This window comes from Pollachius pollachius (genome assembly GCF_949987615.1).
Source record: "Pollachius pollachius genome assembly, chromosome: 1".
Taxonomy (NCBI): Eukaryota; Metazoa; Chordata; class Actinopteri; order Gadiformes; family Gadidae; genus Pollachius; species Pollachius pollachius.
In genome coordinates, this window is record NC_136934.1 from 31625818 (window position 1) to 31653485 (window position 27668).

A 27668-nucleotide genomic window follows, 5' to 3' on the forward strand; every position below is an offset into this window, starting at 1 on the left:
AACCAGAATATGAATCATGGATACCCACACCAGCGATTGATCAATATCCATAAAATATTCTCTATAGGGTCTCCTCTATTGATTGTAGACGTGAACCTTTTATTTCTAGTGAATGCACAATATTCTTAGAATATAGAAAATGGTTGATGGATTTACCGCTTCACTGGTTTCCTAATCTCTTCGCCTCAAGTGCACCCAAGTTGAATAACACCCAAATTAAAACTTGAAACAGAGCGCCAACACTTGTACACATTTCCGCATTTGACTCTGCATGTTTCCCCACTCACAGTGTTGGTCTTTTTAAAAGAATAAAGAGAAGAGAAGATCTTGGGAGAAAGGAAATTACACTGACGACGTCTTTGTAATTTTCTCGCTACATGACAACTTTAAGACACACTGCATCTGCAGATCAAGAACTATCCATCAGTGCTCTGCCAATCACATCCTTTTATTCAGGCTTAACGTGTGCTAAGCACAGTCGCGGATTGAAGCCAGTGATTAAAGACTCACACGAAGTTAGCAGAGCTCGGAGGACACACAAAGGGCCAACACACAGGGGTCTGAGGGCAGCATGAATAGGGTTAATATGGAAAACACACACTGTCTGGTTTCATCAGGCACAATGCTAATCAGCTCACCCCGTTAGGAAGCTGTCTCACACGCAACCATATGCACACACACACCCGCAAGCATACAGGCATACAAGAACAAAGAACCACAAACGCACACACACCAACACAAGCATACAGGCATACAGTGACTAAGGCCCACATACTCACGACACACACAAACACACACACAAATAAACACACACAAATACACACACACACACCCATACACACAGATGCATACATTTGCATAAACACACACGCGGGCAAGCACAACATAACATACACACATACTCAACCACACACAAAAAACACATGCGTAAATATCCTAGAGGAGTCCTCGGGCATATCTGAAAACGATGCAGCCATTGCCTTTAGTTTACACGTTAATTCTCATTTGCTTTTACTATGATGTTTGGTTTTTATTTTACTGATGATATAATTTGGGACTCTATCCCTCTGACAACCAGAAACACAATATATAATCAGAGATTATAACCCTCATAGAATGAGGAAAGAAACCGCCGCAGACCTATGGAAACGGCACTGCGTTGCTCCCCACACTCCCTGTTTGTGTCTTTCTCCCTCTGCTGTGTGTATGTGTGTGTTTGCGTATGCGTGTGCTCACTTTCTCTCGATCTTTCTCTCTTGTCTATATACTCTCTTCAGTTCATACATCCAGTTCATACATCCACCCACAGCCTGCCCTCAGACAGCGCTGACCAATATTTTTCGGATTATTTTCACAGATGGAGACCCCTGTAAATCTCTCTCAAACAATCCCCCCCCAGCTTCCCCTCCTGTTCTATTGTGAGTGCGTGGTCTGCTCAACCAACCTCAGATTAAAACCCCTTTGATGAGTTGTAAATCACTTTGTAAAACAGGTTTTAAAATATACTATGAATAAATTGAATAAAGTATATTTCTATAATTTGTATTATTATTCTCGTTAATACTGTTGTAAATACACGGGCATAAGCAGTACATCAATGGGGCTGGCCAGCGGAAAAGTAAGCTCAGCAGTTAGGAAGATGGAGTTGATTACATTTTGGAGGCTAAAACGATCCAACAAGAATAACTTGTTTTTGGGAGCGTTATCCAAACTTTATTTGTATAGCACCTCTCCAACAAAGGCTGCCTAGGTGGCCTTCCAAGGCCAGAACTCAACAGGTGCAGAGCCCTACATTGGGTTTATAGCGTGCTATGTGCTTTGTTCAGGGTCGTCAGGGGCTTGTTAGGGTTGGAGGCATACAAACTGTTTGTTATCACTGGCTTTTAACTTGCATCACTGTATCTGATGATCCATGGTGATCTATGATTTGATGTCTTAAGTTTTACACTGTTTAGAATAAATTATTTACAATTCAACATCATTTAAATGTCAAAGTTGGCTAGTAACCTTCTCGGTAGAAGCTGAAGATAACAACACCCAATAAAAATGTATGTGTATGTATGTATGTATGTATGTATGCATGTATGTATGTATGTATGTATGTATGTATGTATGTATGTATGTATGTATGTATGTATGTATGTATGTATGTATGTCCAAATAATGCATCAGTTATTTTTAAATGGTGAGATCAGTTTCAACATTTAAAAGCATATCCCTTTAGCTTATCAAAGTTTAACCCTTTATCTTATCCAAAATGTGTGCTGATGGGAGCCTCAGCTGGATGTTTTCTTATGGGCTGTCCTCTGCCGTACCAAACATCCTCTGCTGTCCTGCTGCCAAAGCCATAACAGCATCAGACTGCTTATAGATTGGCTGCTGAAGATCTCTGCCACTGACTTGGAGCACATTTGTGTGCCCTCCTCTTCCATCCCTAAATTACACACACACTCTCTCTTTGAATATCATCATTTTCAGTTTTATCATTTGATTCATTTTCAATATGATCAAAAAACGTCAATAAATAAAAGTAAATATTTTATTATTTAGTAGGGTTAAAATGTGGGCCAATGATAACTTTACCGTACATGGTAACCTCATTAGGAACCGTCCTATAAATATCACAAGAGAAGCCCCAACGCTGCACACAGAGGAAGGAATACACACAAAAAAAGACCTGTCATTTTAAATTCAATTAATTTCTGCTTTGGGGCAAAGTCATGTATAAATGATGCACCGTAACTAAGCGACATGAATATTAATACCTCGACATTTTAGCTTTTTATCCTGTTTGTGTGTGTTTGTGTGTTTGTGGAGGGGGACAGCCCATTTTTTCTTCAGTAAACCTTACCCAAACATATTCGGTGCATAACAAGCACATATTTGTGTTTCTGCTCATGTACCAAGCTCATGCGGCATATTCTGAAGGAATATCTTTTCAAAACGTATTCCTTTCCAACCCCCCACATTTCCTGTGACAAAATAGGAAGATCAAATAATAGGAGATTTCTTCCGGCGTGATGGAGCTTCAGGCGGACCCCATCTGAAGAGCGAGCGCTAACACACCGCTAGCACTGGACACACTCAAAGTTTGTCCCTGACAGTTTGGAGAACTGCTGAGTCCACAATTGAGACCTGAGTGCTGTTTTCATGCATAGTGCTCCCTCCCTCCCTCCCTCCCTCCCTCCCCCTCGATCTCCCCTTCCATCCACTCCATCCTTCGCCCCGCTCTCCTAACACCACAGTCAATACCGTCCCTCTGTCCCCCTGTCCCCCGGTCCCCTCTCTCTCTGTGTATTATTCATCTATTAAGTGAAAGGAAATCCTGCCATCTCTGTACCTTAAACAAGGAGCTACGTCGGGCATCCATTATTGATCTTGGCCTGCAGTGTTTATTGTGAAGGGGGGCAGGGACACCATGAGGAACGAGGTGACTTTAAAAGCATATGCTCTTTCAGCCAACTCCCTGACCTGGATCCCCCAGGTGTTGAGGAAGGGGAGGGCTGGAGGGATGGATGGATGGATGGAGGGATGGAATGGGTGATGGGAGAGGATGAAAGCGCATATATTTCCTTTATCTCCTTTATGCCTTCATGCTTTTATCTTCCAGTATGCATATCAATTGCCTCTTTCGCTCTGTCTCGCTCTCTTGTTCTCTGTCTCTGGCTCTCTCTCTCTGTCTCTCTGTCTCTTGCTCTCTCTCTTCTCTCTCTCTGGCCCTCTCTGGCGCTCTCGCTCTGTCCGTCTCTCTCTTTCTGTCTATCTCACTCCCTATGTCTCTCTTTCTCTCTGTACTTGGAGAGTGTGAATGCTCTTTGCTGTGTGAAGGACATGGGCTGCTTCATTGTTTTGCCTTTCGCTGCTGCCAATGGAGTGTACTCTTCAGCTGAGTGACCCTCACAGCTCCTCCCCCCCTCTCTCTCTTTCTTTCTCTCTCTCCCACCCTCTCTCTCTCTCTCTCTCTCTCTCTCTCCACCCACCTGCCTGTCGATCTGCTGAGTTAAGTGTCGCACTGGTCTGCACATCATGTTTGAAAGTCGACATGCTTGTCACTTAACAGCCAAAGGAGTTGCCACACCATTAATATTAATGCGTCTTTGCGGTGTGGGTGTGTGTGTGTGTTCGTGTGTGTGTGTGTTTGGCAGTGTGAAACATGCCATAACACCTCCATAGAGACGCAGGTAAACACAATGTGTACACAATGTCAGTGGCGCCGCCTGCACTTTGCACGCATACAGGCACAAAACCTGCATAGGCATGAGGTAATGCTTTCACACACATGCACAAGCACACTCGAATGTTGAGATTCACGCACGCACACACAGAAACACACACACACACGCACACACAGAAACACACTCAAACACACAAACAGGCATCGACAAGCACACACAAAAAAATAACACACACACACACACACACACACTCAAACACACACAAAGGACACATACGCACACACAGACAAAACCACAAACACACATACACACAATCACACACACAAAGTGCAAGCCTGTATGCCGTAGTCATTGTGTTTTGCCTTTTGTCCATTAATTAACCCATCCATCTCCACCCATTCTTAATGTATTCCAGATGTACCCGCCCACCACCACCAGCACAACCTCCACCCCTACCAGCAGCACTAGCGACCCAACCCCACCCAGACCCAGTCTTCACCTGACCCCACCCACAGACAGTCAGCCAAAGGCAGGACTTACCCCAAAGCAGCTTCTTCAACAACCGCAGGGAGAGAGTGATGCACAGAGACAGGGGACAGGGGGAGGAGTGGGAGGGGGAGACAGATGCAGGAGGGGGGAGATGAGGAGGAAGAGGAGCGAGGAAGGAAAGGGATTAGCATGGTTCCAGAAATAAGCCTGCACACGTCAAGGGGAGTTATCAAAACTTCTGTTGCCTTGGCGCTGAATACGAACCGATGAGCAAACAGTACTTAAGCCTGGGATAGAGGGTGGACCTGTAATGAAGAAACTTCAGTCTCTGCAGCCCCCCCCCCCCCCCCCCCCCCCCCCCGCCCCACCTCCGCAGGAAGCAGCGGAGTTTCTCAGATCATACTTTGACATGAAAGCATGCGTTAAGCATGACACCCAGGCTGTGTCTCTCTGAAGGCAGCGACAGCCATGTCATCACCGGCAGAGGATGGCTCCCGTAGGAAAAGAAAATCCCCCTGTCACCCCTTGTCACACCCCCACCCTGCTCCCCTCGGGGGGGCATTCTCCCTCCTATCACAAAGCGCCAGACGTGCGATTCATTGGAGGCCAACGTGACCTTTGTGACGGTGCCAGCTCATGTTAAAGCCCTGAAAGGCTACTCCGTCCGATTTATCAAATAAATGAAATGACCCAAATTAATAAATGAAAAAAAAGAAACACATAGAAAAGCCCACTTGGCTGGAGCCGTGGCCTTGGTCTCCTGCTCTGAAAGTGCTTTCAGTTCGCACTGACTAAATAAATAAACTCTAAATAAATAAAATGCAATAAAAAAGTAATAAAAAAACAATTACTAAACTAACAACTGAATGCCGACTAGGCCGAGACTGCAGCCTGGGTCTCGTCGTGTCACTGCTCCCGTCTCCACGGTGTTCGCCCTCGCTCTGTCTACCCCCAGACTCCGTCCCACGGGAACCAGCCGTCTCTGAGTGCTCCCACGCCGCTCCCCACAAGGCAGCCGCCCCGCCGCGGTGAGCCGGGCGGCCTCTCGTGCCGGGACACGCCAGCCATATCGGTATCACACCTTCTCTCTTTCAGTGGCCCTGAAAAGACAGCTTATAACACCTGGAGCAGGTTGCTTATATCTGCCTAATTAAGGGACTGAGTCGTGACAACTGGCAACAAAGGCAGAAAAAAACATGGAAAATGAAATAAAAACCATTACAATTTAAAACATGGCTTATGGTGCTAATGGTAGCATGACGCTGATAAACTACCTGTAGCCCAGCCTGGTCTCCAGCCATATAAATAAAGAAGAGTCATTATGTTTGAATTGGCTAATGCATGTGCCTGTCTAATTTAAGCCCATATTGGAGTAGGCTTTGCATGATTGAAGTGTAAGTAATGTATGACCAAGTTATTTTTACAGCACTCGCATACACACACACACACACTCACCAAAGCACGCACGCACCCATGCACGCATGCACGCACACACACACACACACACACACACCCGCACACTCACACACAGACACACACACAAAAACACGTATCAGGCTGTCCATGTGAATTACTCTAATAGAACATATACATCAGAGTTATCACCAGGGTCATCACCCCCCAGAACCACAACCGTCATCATCATCATTATCATCATCATCATCATCAACCCAGATTCAATGATTCAGACAGAGGCCATGTGTGACATCATCATCACCCATGAACTACAATGCATGTGGGTGTAACGTTACACATTCAGGACATGTACATGTTCGAATGGTTGTCCTTTGAAAGTGATAAACGATACATCCCCATTTGATTCACGCTCTGCCAGACGGCCACACACACACACACACACACACACACACACACACACACACAAACACACACACACTCACACACACACACACACACACACATACACACACACACACACACAAACACAGGGATGCTCATCTCTGGTGTGCTCTTGAGTGACACATAGCCAGCAGAGTCCAGGCTTTATGTAACCATAGGCTTAGCGAATGACACACAAAGCACCGCTGGAAGTCTGTAAATATGAGACGTTTCGGATAACAGAGGGAAAGAAAGAGGTATCACATGTTACAGCCAGGCATTTCATGCAATCATATCTATATCACAGCATTCTCCAACGGGACCCATCTAGATAACTCATTCTTGTTTTGTTTTTGTGTGGTATTACATCAACTTCTTCGAGCTATTGGGTTAATGCTGTTTTATGGAAAACTCTCTCTAGGCCACCGACCCTGGGTGGCCCCTCTGTGTGTGTGAATCTCCCGCTGTCCCGCTCGCTCTCCCGCTCTCTCTCTCTCTCTCTCTCTCTCTCTCTCTCTCTCTCCCTCTCTCTCTCTCTCTCTCTCTCTCTCTCTCTCTCCTTCTCATCCTTGTCGCTCTCCATCACTCTGTATCGCTTTGTCTCCTCTTTTTCCAGACCATCTGTTAGAGGCTATAGAGCTCAAATCTGTGGTGTTGGGATGCAATCCTGTCCCCTCAGTTCAGCCGCACACACACACACATAGACATGTACACGCACACACGCACGCACGCACGCACACACACACACACGCACACACACACACACACACACACACACACACACACACACACACAGACACACACACATACACACACAGTGGGCCAATTTCCCCACCGATGAGGGATGTGAGTAAGCAGGTGTCCTTAACTGTGTATCTGGTTATCAAACGCATTCCTTATGGCTGCCCGGTTGTGATCATTGTGATCACACAGCTTGGGCCTCCCCATGATGTAGAGCTGGCCGCTGAAGCCCGCTCCAGAAGTGAGCATTAAAACAAGAGCCTCGCAGAAGGGCAGCCACAGTGGCCTTTCATATTACCAGCCACACGCACACTTGCATGGCCACACACACACATACATACGGATGTGCAAAAACACACGCTAGCAAGCATGCGTATACAAACACACAAACACGAACAGACACACACACAGACAGATATGCAGGCACACACACACACACACACATATATATTATACAAAGTGTACTTCGATTCCCCACTTACAAGCACAGAGACCCAAGCAGAACATGACATGAACACACACACACACACACGCACACATACACACACACACACACACACACACACACACACACACACACACACACACACACACAACATACACACAAGCACATAATGGCGGCTTGAGTCATCAAATTATTGCTCAGGTTTCTCAAATCAGCCCACTCCAATCTGACAGTCCACTTCATGTGGTTTCATCTAACTGCTCAGCATTCTGAAACAGTTCCATTTTCCTCTGTTCGTCTCCATCTCTCTCTCCGTCTCACTCTTTCTCACACTCTTTTTCTGTCTCTCTCTCTCCCTCTTTCTCGCTCACTCTCTCTCTCTCTGTCTTGTCTCTTTTCTCTCTCTCTCTCTCTCTCTCTCTCTCTCTCTCTCTCTCTCTCTCTCTTTCTCTCTCTCTCTCTCCCCTCTCTCTCTTTATGTTGTTTGTTTTGGTTGTTTGTTGTGGTTTTATATAGACAGGCAGAAGAAAAGTTGCTGATAGTGATGGTGGTCTGGAGGTTGGGCGGTGGTGTGTGTGTGTGTGTGTGTGTGTGTGTGTGTGTGTGTGTGTGTGTGTGTGGTATGGGGTTGCTGAGAGATGCATTGGCAGGGCTCTTTGGCTGCCACATGTATAATCAAAGTGGTAGCAGAGATGGCCGAATCTGAACGCTGGATGGGTGGAGAGGAGGGGTTGGAAGAATGGAAGGATGCGTTTGATGGGTGGAGGGATGGGGGTGGAGGGGTGGAGGGGTGGGGTTAGAGGAATGGAGGGATGGAGGGATGGGGTTTGGAGGGATGGGGTGGAGGAGTGGAGGGATGGAGGGGTGGAGGGGTAGAGGGGCGAATGGGTGGAGGGGTGGAGGGGTAGAGGGGCGAATGGGTGGAGGGGTGGAGGGGTAGAGGGGCGAATGGGTGGAGGGGTGGAGGGGTGGAGGGGTGGAGGAGCGAAGGGGTGGAGGGGTGGAGGGGTAGAGGGGCGAATGGGTGGAGGGGTAGAGGGGTGGAGGAGCGAAGGGGTGGAGGGGTTGAGGGGTGGAGGAGCGAAGGGGTGGAGGGGTGGAGGGGTGGAGGGGTGATGGGGTGGAGGGGTGGAGGGGTGGAGGGGTGATGGGGTGGAGGGGTGATGGGGTGGAGGGGTGGAGGGGTGGAGGAGCGAAGGGGTGGAGGGGTGGAGGGGTGGAGGGGTGGAGGGGTGATGGGGTGGAGGGGTGATGGGGTGGAGGGGTGATGGGGTGGAGGGGTGGAGGGGTGATGGGGTGGAGGGGTGGAGGGGTGGAGGGGTGGAGGGGTGATGGGGTGATGGGGTGGAGGGGTGGAGGGGTGGAGGAGCGAAGGGGTGGAGGGGTAGAGGGGTGGAGGGGTGATGGGGTGGAGGGGTGATGGGGTGGAGGGGTGGAGGGGTGATGGGGTGGAGGGGTGGTGGGGTGGAGGGGTGATGGGGTGATGGGGTGGAGGGGTGATGGGGTGGAGGGGTAGAGGGGTAGAGGGGTAGAGGGGTAGAGGGGTGGAGGGGTGGAGGGGTGATGGGGTGGAGGGGTGGAGGGGTGGAGGCGTGGAGGGGTGGAGGCGTGCTGGTACATGGGGCCAAACGAAAGGCTTTACGCAACTTATTATTCATTTTTCCTCCTGCCCTATTTTCATATTCTTTTGTTGTGGAGGCTTGGCAGGCCCCCAGCATGCACCTGGCATTTTGATGCCAGCGCAAACCATCTGATGCACCGCCGCGGCTTCAGAGCTCGCAGGAAGTATGTGCACACATTCAAACAAAGATGACTCAATCCACCGTCTCACTGTCGCACATTCTCCCAGAGTCTCCCTCGGCTACTGTATCCTACTCCTGCAGTCGCACTGGACATAGTCTCTCTATCGCTCGGTCTCTCTGTCGCTCTGTCTCTCTGTATCACTGTCTCTCTGTCTCTACGTCTCACTGTCTCTCTGTCTCTCTGTCGCTCTGTCACTCTGTCTCTATGTCTAACTGTCTCACCATATCATGCGCTCCCTGTCTCTCTGTCATGCAATCATTTGCTATCACAGTCGCATCTTCTTTTAATCGCATGCTCTATCTCTCTCACTGTCTCACTCGCTCTCCACGTCCTGCTCTATCTGTCTCACTGTCTCCCCCCCTCTCCATCCCCTGCTCTATCTGTCTCACTGTCTCCCTATCCCTCTACATCTCCTGCTCTATCTGTCTCACTGTCTCCCCCCTCTCCATATCCTGCTCTATCTGTCTCACTGTCTCCCTCCCCCCCCCTCCATCTCCTGCTCTATCTGTCTCACTGTCTCCCTCCCTCTCCCTCTCCATCTCCTGCTCTATCTGTCTCACTGTCTCCCCCCCCTCTCCATCTCCTGCTCTATCTGTCTCACTGTCTCCCTCCCCCCACCTCTCCATCTCCTGCTCTATCTGTCTCACTGTCTCCCTCCCTCTCCCTCTCCATCTCCTGCTCTATCTGTCTCACTGTCTCCCTCCCTCTCCCTCTCCATCTCCTGCCCTATCTGTCTCACTGTCTCCCTCCCTCTCCCTCTACTTCTCCTGCTCCGGCTCTGTCTCCAAATGCATACGCAACAGGGAAACAGTTTTGACTAAAGTGGAGCTTTCTATCACGCAAGGAGACACCATGTGTGGTAGCAGGTCCGGATAGTGAAACGGAAGTTCTTAATATATACTGTACTTCTGTGGAAAAACATCATCCAACTCTGTGCATAAACTCTGCATCCACGGCACAGCCATCAGATCAGCACTTGATTCACAACCCCCCTCCACACACACACACACACACACACACACACACACACACACACACACACACACACACACGCACACACACACACACACACACACACACACACACACACACACACACACACACACACACACATTAACTCCTAATCCCACCCAAACACCACTCTCATGCTGGCATTGTTGGATGTAAAAGCCGCTTCTTACCTTCCTCAGCTGAATTCGGCTGGAGAAACAAACAGAGAGACAAAACGATACTCCACATCTCCACTATACTGAATGCCACTAACAGAGAGAGGGAGGGAGCGCACAGGCCTGGAAGAGAAGAGAAGTGAGAGAGAGAGAGAGGGCGAGAGAGGGAGAGAGACGGAGGGAGAGAGAGAGAGAGAGAGAGGGAATGAGTGTGTGTGATAGAAAAAAGAGGAGGGCCAGCAGGCGGAGTCTATTTGCTCCCTTTATCTGAAAGAGAAGTAAAATGAAAAGAAGTAGAGAGAGACAGTGGGAGAGAGAGAGAGAGAGAAACAGAGACATATGAATACATAGAACAAACAACGCATCACATACAATTACTATGCCTGGAGGCAGCCACAGTTTTGCTATAACTCAGTTGAAGAGAGAAAGAGAGAGAGAGGGAGAGAGAGAGAGAGAGAGAGAGAGAGAGAGAGAGCGAGAGAGAGAGAGAGAGAGAGAAACAGAAACACAGAGCAGTGGAGATGTGATAGGGAAAAAGAAAAACCTGGCAAATTGAACCTGCAACTTCGCTAAAAGCGCTGTCTAGACACATCCACATAACGCCCTCTCCAGCCCGTCCTGAATTTCTAACACATAAATGTCGGCGGGCAGGCAGTCACAGCACCCCACTTCGGCGAAAACTTGTTTCCTCTCTCACACATCACAATAGCCTAAGTGCCTGAGCTTTGGAGGCGGTGGCATGTGAGGACTCCTTCCCTCAACTTGTAAAATGTAAAATAAACATATTTCAGACACATATCTGGACAGTTTCCATCCTTCACTCTTTTTATTCCATCTCTTTCTAACACCTCCCCCTCTGTCCCCGAGACACACTCCTACCCCTGCATATATCTATATCTCAGCCAGGCAGCCTCTAGACACACACATGCACACACACACACACACACGCACACGCACACAGACACACACACACACACACACACGCACGCACACACACACACACACACACACACACACACACACACACACACACACACACACACACACACACACACACACACACACACATAACCACTACATAATGTGTGCCCACACAGGCACATAAACTCAGTCACTCACTGACACACACACATGCGCACACAACCCTCGGCACCGCTGGCATCATGTGGAAGGCTACTTTGTTGCCCTGGTGTGTGTGTGCCCCTCCTTGGGCACTCCAGGGTACTGCAGCTTGTTGATAGCTCTTCATGCCCCAGTTCACTGCAGTGACTTGGCCTGGCTGAGCCTTCCAGAGAGATGTTGCCTATTGACTTGACACAATAAGATGGCCCAATTCCAGAGCGCTTCCAGGCCATTATCCATCTGAACTGTTCCCATAGAAAATAAAGACGCGGTTGCTGTTTATTTTCATTTTTTACAAAACCTATACTTTCTATGCTATATATAAAAAATGTGTCAACAATCACAGCCCCCACTCACAATGTATTAAGTATTAATTTATTATTAAGTAGGTATTAATTTTGCGTTTCACATTGAAATCCCTTCTTAGATTTGCATGACTTTTCATGTGGCTTTAGTCTGAATATCTGAGGGTCACCTGTACAGCATCTGGATTTCCAGGGATGCATCTCTGACCCACCCACATCTCCATCACTCTGTCTAGTCACTTTCACTCACTGTCACTCAACTTGAACCCCATATTCATCCTTTGACTCACTTATTCATTACTATACATACCCACCCTCATTCATTCAGTCACCTCTCACTCTCACCAACTCACTCACCCACTAGTTTGCTCTTATGCGATTAGATGCAGTACTATTTCGTATTCTGAGTTGAAAACAGCTGCAGGAGAAAACAGAGACACAAAGTATGTGTTCTGTGCTGGATTTAATGATCTGCCAATAAAATATGTTCTTTGTGTTTAATTGATTTATTCATTGTTTCAACATACATTAACCCACAGTTAAGAATTTATATGTAATCTTTAAATTTGTAAGATTTATTGCAACTTGATCAAGCATGTTGGGTACCCCCTGGGAAAAATAGATTACAAAACGTTACAAATGTTACTACCATATAATACAGGATTAATATTTCTGTCATTCTTCCGCAATCTATATTTGAAAGCGTAAGACATTGGAAAAACACATGAACATAACAGAGTCTATGTTGTGGAGACCTATACAGCACCGTAGTAACAATCAGTAGTATTAGAGTGCAAGAAGGATGAGAAACAAAGGCAGGTCATATCAATGACTAAAGATTAATTACAACAGCCAACAGCGCCCAAAAAACATGTGGAAAAAGGCAGACCCCACACTTAAATGATTCACAATCATCAGACAAAGTGCTATATTTATAAGCCGTAATACTGGATGTGCAAGTGATGAAATTAGATTTTAATGTGCGTCTTTCTAAATGTAGAATTAAGGCATATAGACTAGTGATGGGTCATTTGCGGCTGAATCAGTTCGAATGAACAAATCTTTAACAAGAACGAACCAAACTGATTCTTCTCTCTCATTCATCTCGTTCGCTCTCAGACTCGACTCCTCCCAGACCCACTAGTCGCTGAGTCACTGTTCGTTCACTGACTGTGAGTGGTGAAGAGGGACCGACTGAGAGACCTTACGACTCACGAGAGCCAGCCAATCGTATGCTGTTCTAGGACTGAGTCTAGGACGCTCTTGTCAAATTTTAGCCAATGAGAGACAGGAATCAACCGTTTTCTTGAAAAAAAACAACAATTGGGCTTAGTGAGCGAGCGTACGATAATACGATTAAATATCAGTGAAATGGTAAATGCATGCTGTCTTTGTATTTTCTGTGTCATGCCAGATTAACAAAATATTAGAATGTCTCGTCAATCTCGTGAAAAACACACGCGACCCGGGACACCTTGGTGGATCTTAATCGATTCTTGAGTGGGGGTGGCCATCTTCACAATAGTGTTAAGTTACTTTTAACCCAAGAAAAATCAAATATGCCCCAAATAAACACAACTGTACATAATTTACTTTTAAACTCCATCATTGCTAAATCAAGTCTATTATCTTGCTGATATGTTAAACATAAAAACCCGCTGATTTTGGTTTGTCAAAGTCCTCAGCTGAAAGGAACTTAGTTGTAATGTTGTGTTGATTGATGACCGACTTGAACGATCGTTTGAGAATGAGAACGAGGGAGGAGCTGAGTCTGACTGACTCAGCTACCGGAAACGTGACTGAACGAACAAACAAACAAACGATTCTGAACGATTCTTCTTGGCGAACTGACCGACGTGAACTGAATCAAGGGAAAGAATCATGAAATCCATCACTAATATAGACTAATTAAATGTCCCCATCTGCACAAACATTGACATAGGCGCATGTCTCCTGTCTTTAAGCAAACAATCAAGATCCATCGCTTAAAAATAAACAGATAACCATCTCAAACGAAACCACTCCAGTTCTGTGTCGTCCATGCAATAAATACATAAAGTGTTTTTATTAACACTTGTCCTGTAGCTCTTACTTTGCAAAGGGTTCCTTAAAAAAACCGAGTTTAAATGTTTACTTTTAATCGTAACAATATATAAGAATTTCTTCTTAATTCAATTCCTTATGCACTGTATTGTCCAGATAGGATTTGCATTCATATTTGATTTATTTTGCCTTGTTTTCTTCAATAATTATAACAAACGCATGGTACTGTTAGTTCAAGTGAATTCCTGATTTTTAACCATGAACTAAATGCATACCCTATTCCGATAAGATGTGTTGCACAATAGAGAACCACATTTCACGCCCAGTAGGAACGGTTGCGTCAGATGGTCATTCTTTTATTACCAGACATTGTATTTGTTTTATTTCCTCAAACAGGCTTGGTCAGGCAGGCTCTCCAACGGCAGTGCTAGTCTCCATGTCCTTGCAGACCAGCAGTAGTTCACACAATAAAAACACTGTTACCACAACTGTTTGTATCACGTAACAGGCATCTCCCCAGCAGACCTCAGAGTTCAAACAGAGCGCACAAAGAAATCGAACAACGACCGACTATCTCTGAGATTAGTTTTGTCATGTTTTTGTCGTTCCTTGCATGTACTTTGTCTGGAATTATTTTGTTTGTTTTTATTCCGATGACGGAACTGTGTCACTGTACTGTGACACCCACACTTGCCGTCTGGGATTGATAAAGTTGGTAAAGTCCATTTTTATCTCACACTGGGAGTCAGTGCCGTCACAAAGTGAAATAATGACATGCGGATAAGAGCTACATAAGACCCCGGCATGTGGTTCTACTAAAGACTGAAAAGAGAAGGAGATTAAGAGAGTACTTTTCTGTTGTCTACGTCTTGCCGTCTGACTACTGAATGTCTAGGCGAACCCTTCTGTGGATGACAAGGTTGCAAATTATGTTTTTATAGGTTAAGCTAATGGGCTTTTCTAGCTTGACCTTAATACAGACCACTGCCCCAAATCCTTTACTCCATTACCATCAAAACACACACACATACACACACACAGACACACACACACACACACACACACACACACACACACACACACACACACACACACACACACACACACACACACACACTCTCACAGTTTGGCACCAGAGTTGAACATGGAACACAGCCTGATCCTCTTAAATAAATACTTGGAGCAATGGCACTTGCAAGGTCAACTAAGATTAGGCAGTAATAAGTCAAATATTGTGACATTAGTAACAGTCAAAATGTCCTTGTTTAATAATGATGCTTAGCTAGAAAAATAAATAATAATTATTTATAAAAATATCTGATTTCCAAAGACTGGCCCGTGTTTCAGATACAGACACAATGGAAAGGAATCTTCTTGATTCCTTTCCACTAAGATGCTCTAAGTCAGGGGTTCTCAAAGTTTTGACAGCTGAGGGCCCATTTAGGAACCCCAAATTTGACTGAGGGCCGCCAAAGGAAAAAAAATATAGGCAGGAAACGCCGTCATCATCCCAGTGGTGAAAAAAAACATTGCACCGTGGACCTCTGGGAGTGAGGTCAAGTGAGGTCCAAATCACAAAACTGAGGTTCATCCTTTCAAAGTAATGTACAGTCGGATTAAAACTAACAAATGTAACAGGATTTAATTGAAAGCTAGAGTCGACTTTTCTCTTTATATTTATTTATTTTTGTTTAAATTAATATTTATATAATAATTAAAAAATATATACTTTTTTTTAATTCATTTTTTTATGTCATTGCGGGCCACCAGGAATGTTTCTGCGGGCCGCCATTGGCCCGCGGGCCGCACTTTGAGAACCAATGCTCTAAGTGGAAAGGAATGTGATGTTTTGCAGCAATTACTATCATAAAAAAAACCTTTTGTGAACAATTTACTATTTAGTTTTTATCCAAAGTGACAAAGTGGATTTCTATTTAAAACATGTCATTAATGAGCAGCTAAGGTGTTAGGGCATCTTGCTCAAGGACACCTACAGGTAGACTGCAGCCATCAGGCATCGAACCCAGACCCCTTCAGGTTCGAAGTCGAATCCCCGAACCGCCAGACTATAGCTGCCCCCCCGTTCCCCATCCTGACTACTCGGTAGCTTGAAGTATGAACCGTACCGCTGTGCAAACAGAAAGCCCTCCATCACCTTAAACTCTAGTCCTATGTCTCGTCCTCCTCTGCAGCCTCCCGTCCCCGCCCGCGGCCCTAAGGCGCTCCGGCCTTATCCATGGGGAGGCTGAACATGGGAACCTTCTCCGTGGGGGAGAGGGGCGTGGCGCCCTTGGTCTCAGGCACTGGCAGACCCAGCCCCACCTCGGAGGAGTTCTGCGGAGAGGCGGCGCTGGTGGCGAAGGCCTGGGCGATGTCGTCGAAGGTCCGCCCCTTGGTCTCGGGCACGCGGAGGTAGGTGAAGATGAAGAAGAAGATGAGCAGGATCATGAAGATGATGAAGACGTACGGGCCGCACAGTTCCTAGGAGAGGGAGGGAGAAAGAGACAGAGAGAGAGAGAGAGAGAGAGAGAGAGAGAGAGAGAGAGAGAGAGGGGAGAAAGAGGGGGGGAGAGAGAGAGAGAGAGAGAGAGGGGGAGAGAGAGAGAGAGAGAGAGAGAGAGAGAGAAAATAGACAGAGAGAGAGAGGGAGCGAGAAAGAGGGAGAGAGAGAGACAGAAAAAGAGTGAGGAGAGAGAGAGATGAATATTAGCTTTAAGCTTTTAATTAAAAAAGCCTACAATTATTATGCCAATATAGCAGGTACCAACATTAACTTTGCAATAAGGGCGAGTTGCTAACATTCCGACTATAACATCGCAGTCGGTATATGCATGGAGCCAATCCATTACCTCCAGCTTAGGGAAGCCCAGGCCGACCAGGAAGTTGGCGGTCCAGTTGGAGAAGCCGGAGACGGCCATGGCAGCCGGGCGCGGGCCCTGGGAGAAGAGCTCTGCCACGATGAACCAGGGGATGGGGCCCGGGCCCATCTCAAAGCTGGCCACGAAGCCAAACACCGCCACGATGGCCAGGTAGCTCAACGACTGGTTGGTTTTCTGCTCACAGAGAGAGCATGGGGTTTGTGTGTGTGGTTAGGTGTGTGTGTGTGGTTGGGAGGGGGGGGGTGTTAAGGATGGTGCGTTTGAATAGGTTAGGGAGAGGGGCACAAATAGACAAAATAAGAATTGAATAAAGGGGGACATTTCCTAATTGTTTTAATTTTAAAGTGTTGCTGAGTTGTGGTTACTTACAACCAGAGACAGGGAGATGGTCATCAGGAGGGCGCTCACGGCCATCCCAGCCAATCCAATCAGGTGTAAGGTCCTTCGTCCCGCCCTTTCCACCAGGAAGAGCTGTTGACACAATAATACACTTATTATCATCACAGCCTTCACCAATTTCCATGTACAAAGTTTACCAAGTACATTAAGAACCCTACTTACGGTTCAAAGTGTGTTTTCCTTCCATTATTTTACGTTATTATCATAGGCGTTGATTACGCCGGGGACGCTGGGGACGCGTCCCCACCAGATTTCATCAAGATTCATTTTGTACCCACCACTTGCATGGGCTCTTTACAACTCCCGGCGGTGAATTATATTTGATAATTCACCGTTGCTAAGTAAAATTGACCGCTGTCAAGGAAAAAAAAGGACTTTTTGCCTCTAATGACGTCTTTGGTATCACTCAAGTAGTCTGGTAACTTTTCAACCCCAGCGTCTTCGGTTGCTAAGCGACGTCAACATCTGTGGCGGACTATTTCTCTGCTGATCAACACTACGAATGCTGGTAACAAATAAATTGTAAAAAGACACACCATGTGAAGTTATTCTTTTGGCAAGTAGCCGTGTAATAAGCGGGATAATGTATCGAACGTCGCCGGTCATTATCGAAAATAAGCCCCTTCAGGGCGAAGCAAGACACCTTCGCTTCGCGTCGGTGTCCTGTTCGCCCTGTCGGGGCTTATTTTCCCGATAATGACCGGCGTTCTATACATTATCCCTTACTTATTACACGGCTCTTTTCAATGCTGTAGACTGCTCCATTCACTTGCATGGGCCTTCCTAACGTTCAGCGGTTGTTTTTTTTGCCTCTGATTCACATCCGCCATCTTGTATCAGTCCGCAGTCTGGTAACTTATCAACCCCAGCGTATTCGGTTGCTAAGCGACGTCAACGACTTTGGCGAACTATTTCTCTGCTGATCAACGCTACGAATGATAACAAATACATTGGGAAAAGACACACTGTGTGAAGTTATTTTTTCGATTTGGCCAGTAGCCATTACTAATAATACCAATACTCTTTGGCTGGGATGATGAGGCATCAGACAATCAAGTCATTTTAGCCTGAATACATAGGTAAAAAGCACCAGAGCAGGTTGCTAGTACCATGGACAGTATCAGAACGATAACCTGTACATGGATGTGGTAGGCTACACCACGGGATGCATCTGCAGACCACTGCCACATAAATAAAGGTAAAACGCAATATTTATTGCTTAAGATTTGCTGGCGCTGTGTCGCTGAGCCGACCACTTTTGCACTCAAGTGGTCGGCTGTTTTAACTTGCAATTGATAGTCGGCGGAGTCAGTCTCTTGTTGACATAAAGTGACTTTTGGTCATTCTTGCTTTGCTTCAATTCTGGAATAATTGTGGGGGGGAGTGCATGAGTTTTGGTCAGACACCTGATGTAGGCTAGTTTTGATGGAATGTGTGTTGTGAATTGAGAACAGACAGCTCATGATGTGATGCAGCGTTCAGTTGTGCAACAAATATTTTTTTCTTTTTCAATTCAAACGACTTTTGTAGTGCTGTGTGTAGCCACACGTTTGGCCCTTCTGAACTTAAACACGCAGTTAATTTCCTTTCCTAGCTCCTCTTGTTTATGTTGTTAGCTTAGCCATGTCATGTCACGTTGTCAACATTGGATACATGGAGCAGAACATAGTGGCTTATGTCCGATCCTTTATTTCTTCATAAAACGTGCCAGAAGATTTTATGTTTTATTTATGTATTTGTCATGCCTGTCTACGCTTGAAACTCGTGCATGTTGCAGAAAATGTGCACCAGCGCCCCCTGGGGTCACACTTTTCGGTGGGTCGCAGAATTCGGTGTAACACCGGCGATAAAGAGAGAAAAAAGAGTGCATCCTTATTGTACCCAGCACTTCTGAAAATGAACTTCCGAATGCGTCTCTGTCCCCAGCACATTTCAAACCAAACTGACGCCCATGGTTATGATCAATGTTTACCAAAAGGCTTCTCTCACGCAAACTTTAACCACACTGGAAACTTCTATAGCATTGTTTCAGAAATACACGTTTTTGCCCGTTCACACATCAATGCAGTATTTTCAGATTAATTAAGGGTATTTTTAGTGGTTTAAAACGCCATTTTCCTGGGCTGGAACCCAACAACTGAACATGGCAGAGTTAGGCCAGGGTCCTTACTTTGTTGCTGAGATATTCTACCGATTCAAAAGAGAAACTCATTCAAAAATGAGTTGTAACTTTCAGAGGAAGTGAACATTGGTGTCTTCCCACTGTGAAAAGTTCCCTAGTACTGGTTCACGAGTTCACTGCTGATTACGTGCTTACAGACAAAATTGAGGAGGAAAAAATAAAATCAGGTATGCATTTATCCAGCATTGTGTAGACAAGGCCAAACACGACCACCAAGACACACATTGAGTCCACATTGACTGGAGACACAAAAACAAACACGTTGCTCACCGAGACCACAGTGAACACGGTGTTGACCACGCCCGCTCCTATGGTAGCGTAGATGGGTTCAGCTACACCCGCTGTTTCAAATATACCTGTGGAGTAATAAAACACCTGGGAGAGAGAGAGAGAGAGAGAGAGGGAGAGGGAGGGAGAGAGAGGGAGAGAGAAAAAGAGAGAGTCGCTTGTAAATTGTCAACCTTGCAAAATTGTTATCTTGGATAGAGAAATGTATGCTACAAGCTTGTAAATCAACAATGCGTAAGTAAAACAATCCATTGAACATTGTTCAGAATATGTTTTATCCAGAGGCTGTGCGCTGTTGTCACTGTTATTGTGGGATGGAGTGAGGCAGATGAGCATGAACAATGGGCGTCTCTGTACCCCCGGGCTGTGGCCACCTGACTTTGATTGCGAGGCCCAGTCCCACTGCCGCTAACACCGTTTGTCAGCCAGCGAAAGTGACCTTATTAACACACAATCATTGAAACACTTCCTTTACCCTCAACCTTTGAGGCTGCGCTCCTCCTAGTCAACTCTTTCTCCGGGGCGAGGACGAGCCAAGTAACGTGTCACAATTATTTGTCATGATGACAAATTGGAGTTGCAGTTTAAAAGAGAAGAACAATGCTTTTGCGGAACAATTACAGGATATGACTGATATGACTGTGTGTCGGTTTCAATTAAGGGTCATTTGAACCAAATATTGTGGTAAGCATACTGATAGGGCTACGATTGCAAGGTCAAAGATATACATGACAATTATTTGCGTAGGGCAGTTACTAGAAGAATACATGCATAGATGCATGCATATATACAATTATTTATATACATATATATATAAATGTATATATGCATGTATCTATGAATTTACTCTTCTGCTAACTGGCCTATGCAAATCAGTATATATATAGAGATATATATAAACTATGCATTCATATACATATCAACCAAACCATACATATATCTATGCATGTGCTCTTCTGTTAGCCTCCAAGTACTTTGTTAATCCTTTCCATGTGTATCTGTGACTATGTATAACTGCTCCCTGGCCTCAGGTCTCCTCCCCGTCCTCCTCCACTCACTGCGTTGATGCCGGACAGCTGCTGTGAGAGCTGCAGGATGATGGCGATGATCAGGGGCTGGCGGTACACTGGTGAGCGGAACAGCTCCGGAATGGTCACCTTCTTCTCCAACGCCATCTTCATCCCCTCCTCCTTCATCTCCTGGAGGTCTTCTGTGATGTCCTCGGTGCCACGGAGACGCACCAGCGCTGGGGGACGCCAACCAATAATGTGCAGGAGACAGAGAAGAAAGTTTGCAAAGTTGAATCGAGGGAAGCCAACAGTTCTTGGTGTTTCCAGTTTTGTTTTGCCTCTGCCAAGATTTAATCTCTGCATTTCAATCGTCTCCAAAAAAGTGCACATTTGGAGCCAGTTAAAGATAAAAATGGTAAAAATCTCACCAATGATGCAGACTTTTCGTGGAAACTGAGTTGTTTTTGCAGGCGTTTTTTAGCATATGATATAGAATTGTCTTATGATAGATTGGTGAGCGTGACTTTTCCCCTTTAGGTAAGTTGAAGGTTTAACTTCATCGAAGGTCCTCAAGCTACCCCTGGTGTTGCTACACTCTCATCACTGAATAACATAACATATAGAAGATATGATCCCTGAAGTATATCTAAAACCCTGATCCCTCCTAGAGAGGGTCCGTGGGGGTCCGTGGGGGTCCGGGGCTGACCTTTGCGGGCCTCGTCCTCCTGGTTGAGGCTGATGAGCAGGTAGCGGGGGCTCTCGGCGCAGAAGGGCAGCATGATGGTCTGCAGGATGGCTGGCAGGGCAGTGAGGGCCAGCAGCAGAGGCCACAGAGCCTCTGAGCCCAGCAGGAACTCCAGACCAAAGATCTGGACACACAGGGAGGTGGGGGTCACAAGAGCTGTGGAAGGTAGAGTCTCTGTCCATCTCCATTTATTTAGGAGATTATTTATTGAACTATGCCGGAATGTCAGGTTGATGATTATTTATACAGTATATATATATATATATATATATATATATATATATATATATCTCTTTATATGTAAGTGCAGAACCCGATCCTTTGTGAAAGTCAATTAAAGCAACTCGTTGTGTAACTGTTTAAAATGGACATACACAGTGGGCCCGTACTAACTCGATCATGTAACATACATTACAATCAGCGTGACATAAGAATGTATCTAATCTTAGTGTCAGACCTACCTGAGCTACCAGGATGCCGATGACCACGCCCAGCTGGTGAAGCGTTCCGAAGGCCCCTCGCAGCTGGGTGGGAGCAATCTCCCCCACGTACATGGGGGTTAGCCCAGTGCACAGGCCGCAGAACAGGCCGATGATAAACCTGCCAATGATGACCATCTCAAAGGAGCGGCTCAGGCTGGACAGCCCCATCAGCACCGCGCCCAGGATGGCCAGGATGTTAGCTAGCATCATCGATTTCCGCCTGGTTACCGAGAGAAAAGGCAAAGGTGCATAGTGGGTAAGTCCCTGAGGCGAGAGTATTAAGCAATATGAAAGTTGGACTGTATAATCTGAAACAGAAAATGCTATGGTTTGGTGTTTATTGATAACAGGGTTAGGGTTAGGCACATAACACATAATTTACACTGCATTAAACCGACTTTACTCTGTATTTATGTAAGTTACAAACCAAGCATCAGCAAGGAGATGACCCATTTATACTAAAAGGATCCACCATCTCCTCACCTGCCAAACTTGTCGACCACGGCTCCCACAGAGAATGACCCAATCATGCCTCCGACGCTGAAGATGGCCACCGCAAAGCTCCACACCATGGTGTTGGCCCCGGGGCTGAAGGGCTCCCCGTAGCGCTCCATGGACACATTCTGGAAGAACCTACGCAGCTTCTGTGAGGCGCGAAGGACAGGACAGGTTTGTTAGGTGTCTTCATATGAGGTTAAAGGTCAGAGCCTGACAGGAGGAGCGGAATCCCTTATGACAAACTTATGAATACAATTATGCCTACATATAAGGGCTGTCAAAATTAGCACGTTAATAACACGTTAACACAATCTTCTTTTAACACGATTAATAAAAAATACGCATTAACCCACATTCTTTTTTTTTACTGTGATTTTGTTTTGCCAACATAATGTCAACATTCATATCAGAAGTCGTATTTGTTTTTTGTTCCACTTACTTTAAATTCAATTTCACTTGCAGTAAGTGACTGCCTGATTACAATTGCAGTAAGTGACAGCCTGTTTACAATTCCCAAATCTGTGGTGCTATTTATTTGAATTTAACTACACTTGTAGTAACTGTTGGCTTACAATTGTACTAATTAACTCCCTGTTTACAATTCCCAGATCTTAGGTGTTCCGTATTTTTTATATTCAACCCACACTGAATATACTGTCTAGTTTTGGCTTATTAAGAACATTTGCTATGAATTATAATGAGTCATTCCATTTGATAATCTCTTTTAACTTCAATTGGAGTTGATTTCAAATAGAATTTTAAAAAGTGATTAATCACGAGTTAACTCACCAATACTATGTGATTAATCGCGATAAAAAAAACGTTTGACAGCCCTAATAAATACTAATGACTTTATTATCATAGAAAGTATTCTTAGTGGTTAGGATGTTTGACTCCCAGATGAAAGGTTCTGGGATTGAACCACTGATGTCTACAGACTGAAGGCTTCAATGAGAAACGGCGTAACCACTAATGGTTCATTAATAACATGTTAATATATATGTCATAATATAAAATATTATATATATGCTAAATAAAAATATATACTATATATTGAGTTAATGTTAAACAAACAATAGTAATTGTAAATAGTAATGTGTCCATAGTACCTTGAATATAACCACTTTAATACGCCCTACACTGGGCGATTTAAAGAGTAAAGGGGAGAGACGTTGGGATGTTCTGTACACATCCATAAGGGGGTAGTAGAATCAAGTGGATCATTTTCATGAATGCCAACTACCTGTTTGTATATGAGACTCATGCGGTAGTGGAAAACTTGAAGACCAGACAAGTATTTAAAGAACTGAGGAAATCAAAGAGGATTTAATATTTCAGTAGTGGTATTAAATAAGTGACTACCTCTGCTGTGTTGAAATTGTATAAGACAATGTGTAATACACATGCACACACTAGTGACTAGGCCATGCACACACATGCAAACAAACACACATACATACACACACACACACACCTGCTCGGGTGCGTTGATGACTCCGGTGTTGTAACCAAACTGCAGTGATCCAATAACGGCTGTGGACACGCAGTAGAGGAGGTAGCAGGTCACCTTCTTCTTGGGCTGTGGACAGTGGAGGACACAGAGACACAGTGTGAATCAGGAGCCCATACTCAGGCTCTTGTCAAAACCCACCTGTGGAGGAACTGCTGACCCCAGTATCACTCCAAAGATTTTGTGCAGTAAAATAAGTAATGCATTCTCATTACCATGTTAAAAAGTGTTTCAATATACAATTCTCTGTGTATCAAAAAAGTTTTTTTTCCCAGTTGGTCCCCTGCCGGAACACCCTCACGGGCCGCGACCCACCACTTGGACACCACTGGTGTGAGTCTAGGAGGAAGGAAGGCCAGGATGCTAAACATATCCTAGGGAGTGTACGTCTGGAGGGAGCGGGCATGTGTACAATTGTTTCCTCTTTGTGAACAGGGGGACACGGTCAGTTCCTCTGTCAGCAAACAAAGCTGTGGTTGTTGTTGTTTACGGCAGGTTGTTTCAGGACAACAATAAGCCTTTCTGAGTCTGCCGCCTCTGCCACCATTTATTTGGCCGGCTACTGCTGTGGCCTCATTGCCCTGGTGCAGAAGCCTGGTGTTACAACACAGAAAGCTAGTGTTCCTTTGGTTTCCAATTTACATTTTTGCCCTGATTATCTACATTGCTAATGGACCTCAGATTTGTTTTTTCATTTGTCATATGTTTTTTAAAAGGAGAAAATAAATGATGAATAAATAAATGTTTTGAATATCTACACATCTTGGTACAATCCATTGGTAAAGGGCAACAAGTGTGCAAAATATAATTCTGAATGTAACAACCTGATCTAAAAGATCTTAGACTGTAGTGCTATCAAAACTAATGTCAGAACTCCTAATAGTTACTGAACGTGCCCAGAACGGTCAAAGGAACTGATGTGCACTCTGGAGCCACGGTGCGAGGTAAACACAGCCTCCTCCTCTCAAGGCACTCCATGTTCCCTCTACCACACTCCTTAAGTTTGCTACTGTCATTTGGATGTCAATACATTGCATACCTTCTATATGAAAGCATCCACCCAAAATAATGACTTCAGAAATATTTTGCAAATTCAAGCCTTGGCATCATAGAACTTGGTAATTAAGGCAAACCCAGCAGCAGCAATAGAGTGTGCCCAGCCCAGCGCCAGTAGAGGTGCTGGAGTAGACTGGCCTGACCACATCGGGGCGGTTTGATAAGAGAGCATGTGCTTCCTGGTGGTGACACAGACAGATAGTTGTAAGATGCAGTTCGTCTCTCAGAAGAACACGCTGGCCTTGGCCGAACAGAATAATAGAGTATAGCCTGTGTGTTTATCACACTACACTGATAATCACTGCTGATGCAACAGGAGTGTGGTGCAGCGTAAGGGAGAGGGGGGGTACATTAACAATGTAGCTCATCTTACCTTATGGGATACATTGTTAGCCCATAAGTTCTTACATTTTGTTTGTTTGTTGATGATGAAGTATAGAGTATATGAACCCTGCTAAACTCCACATTACCCCCTGAATTACTAACAGACATTGTGAGACACTTGTTAAAACACAGTTAAAATAACTTTGAATTATAGTCATGGTTGCAGTGAGAAAGTGAGGTTGTGCAGGTTTAACAGACTATGTAAACGGAGCATTTCCCCTTTAATGGAGAAATGCATTTAGGACTGTGGAAATGTGTTTGCCAATTTCCACATAGACTGAAAGATCAACCCCCGAGAGCAGGCAGCCTGCTATTTCATAACCATTTAAACCACCATATACACTCCTCAACGGCTAGTGATACATGTTTAAATCTAGCTCTTGCTGCACAATGCTTATCCTTCAAATCTCTACTACACTGCCTTCTGTGTTCTCACCTCAAGCATATTAATTTCAGCTCATAATATTACAACCTGGTTAAGCCTCATTCCTCTTACCAATTCCCCTTGCCAAATCTTATAGTTACCCCAAATGTCTTCATCTCTTCTCACAATAAGCAGAACCTTACAGTCAAACGTGGTCAAGTTTAGACACGCTACCCTTACTCAACCAAACACGCCCTCACAATCATGTCTTGAATTGTTCTCATGACTACACCACAGGGGTATCTCATGTCAGAGAGGAAAAGTACAGAGTTATACTGAGCATAACGGCAGGAGATGAAAAAAAAGACCCATACTTATTCTTCAGAAGCTTCCAAGGCAAAATAATAAGACAATATACACAAAAAATGTGTAGGGAAACCCTTTGAATAGGATAGACCTCTCAAGGGACTAATTACAATTTATAAACAATAATGTGTATACTTCAGTTTTCAATAACAAAAACTGTAGGACTTCTGTAATTGAAAACACTTTATTCAAATGTATTGCAGAGTTAGGTCTTTGCAACTGTTGAGCTAGAAATGTATCATGAGGATGATTTTAAAGTAGCTATTTACCTTCTCATCATGCATACGCTCCATGTCTGGTCTCGTGCTGAATTCTTAACTGCACCACCTGAAGATATGAGCCAGCAACTGACTGTGTTCAAACAGAATCCTTACACAACCTGGAAGTGAGCGAACACAGAGAAATGTGGGAATAAATGTTTAATAACCCATACCCTGATCAGATTTACACTACTTGAATCTTCATTTGTCATTATTTTGTAGTCGGTTCAACACTTTAAGTTTTAGTCTTGATTTAACACACTTGTGAGTTACTGTGAACATGTAACATGGTAAGAATTTAAATACAGTTTCTGAGTCAAGATATAAAATACAAAAATCACTTCCCCCACCCAACAATGCCATAAATGTTTCTATATTAATCTATTTTATGAATGAAAGTAAATGTTTATTTACCGCAATATCGGAGCCAACCTCTTGAGACTATATGAATCCAGTTACTATGTCTTATCCAAATGGTATACTCCTCGTAGACTAGACCACTCCGGTGATGACCTGGTTAAATAGTGCTTGGCACAAGTGTATCCGCACGTCTTCGTGCCCTGACGACACACTTAGCGTAATTAGTCATCATTTTTTTTTGGATGCGCCCTTCCTGTGCGTAAAGGGTGCATTCTAAACATGTTATGGAAATGATGATGATGGGGTCATAGTGATTTTCGTAACGTCGGTAAGCTATCGGTAGTGCACATTTATACACGCATGGTTTAAAGGGGGCGTGCTCGTCGGAGCGTGCAGTACACCGCTCGTGAAAGGGGTCTCTGTGGAGGGCTGCCGGCCTCTCGTGCTACCCACCGGGGGCACGAGAACAAAAGGCAGCGAGCGCGGAGCTCAGAAACAAAGCCCGGTCATGCAGAAATCATAAGACTGGCTCAGTGGGTGGCGAACAAATGAGAGAGTTACTGGGCCAGGACCAACTATTTCAAATCCCCATAGTTTACCTAAATCCGTGTCTTGAATTGAACGTATTGAAAAATATACAAATTTCTGCTGTAGGCTATTTTGAAATATAAAATATTTGATATAAAATTATACAAAACATGATATAAAAAACATGACTTAAAAGTCGCCTTTTACATAAAAAGAATCTCCCTGCCGAATC

General features: G+C 45.0%; 2 protein-coding genes across 2 annotated transcripts in view; both read right to left on the reverse strand.

Annotated features, from left to right (window-relative positions):
• Nucleotides 1-10747, reverse strand: part of ephb6 (eph receptor B6) — a 38222-nt gene extending 27475 nt beyond the window's left edge. The window contains exon 1 of the mRNA XM_079730810.1: nucleotides 10671-10747. Within this exon, the coding sequence (XP_079586936.1) occupies nucleotides 10671-10728 (58 nt within the window). The 5' untranslated portion in view covers nucleotides 10729-10747. The remainder of the gene's footprint in view (nucleotides 1-10670) is intronic.
• A 1836-nt stretch (nucleotides 10748-12583) lies between these two features.
• slc2a3b (solute carrier family 2 member 3b) lies at nucleotides 12584-27172 on the reverse strand. The gene is made up of 11 exons (XM_079737682.1): nucleotides 26963-27172; nucleotides 26558-26667; nucleotides 24083-24187; nucleotides 22594-22754; nucleotides 22090-22330; nucleotides 21590-21752; nucleotides 20932-21119; nucleotides 19856-19960; nucleotides 17374-17475; nucleotides 16975-17178; nucleotides 12584-16606 (listed from the first exon to the last, which is right to left on the reverse strand). The coding sequence occupies exons 2-11, from the start codon at nucleotides 26579-26581 to the stop codon at nucleotides 16340-16342; spliced, it is 1560 nt and encodes a 519-aa protein (XP_079593808.1). The 5' UTR covers nucleotides 26582-26667; nucleotides 26963-27172; the 3' UTR covers nucleotides 12584-16339.
• Between the last annotated feature and the right edge of the window lie 496 nt (nucleotides 27173-27668).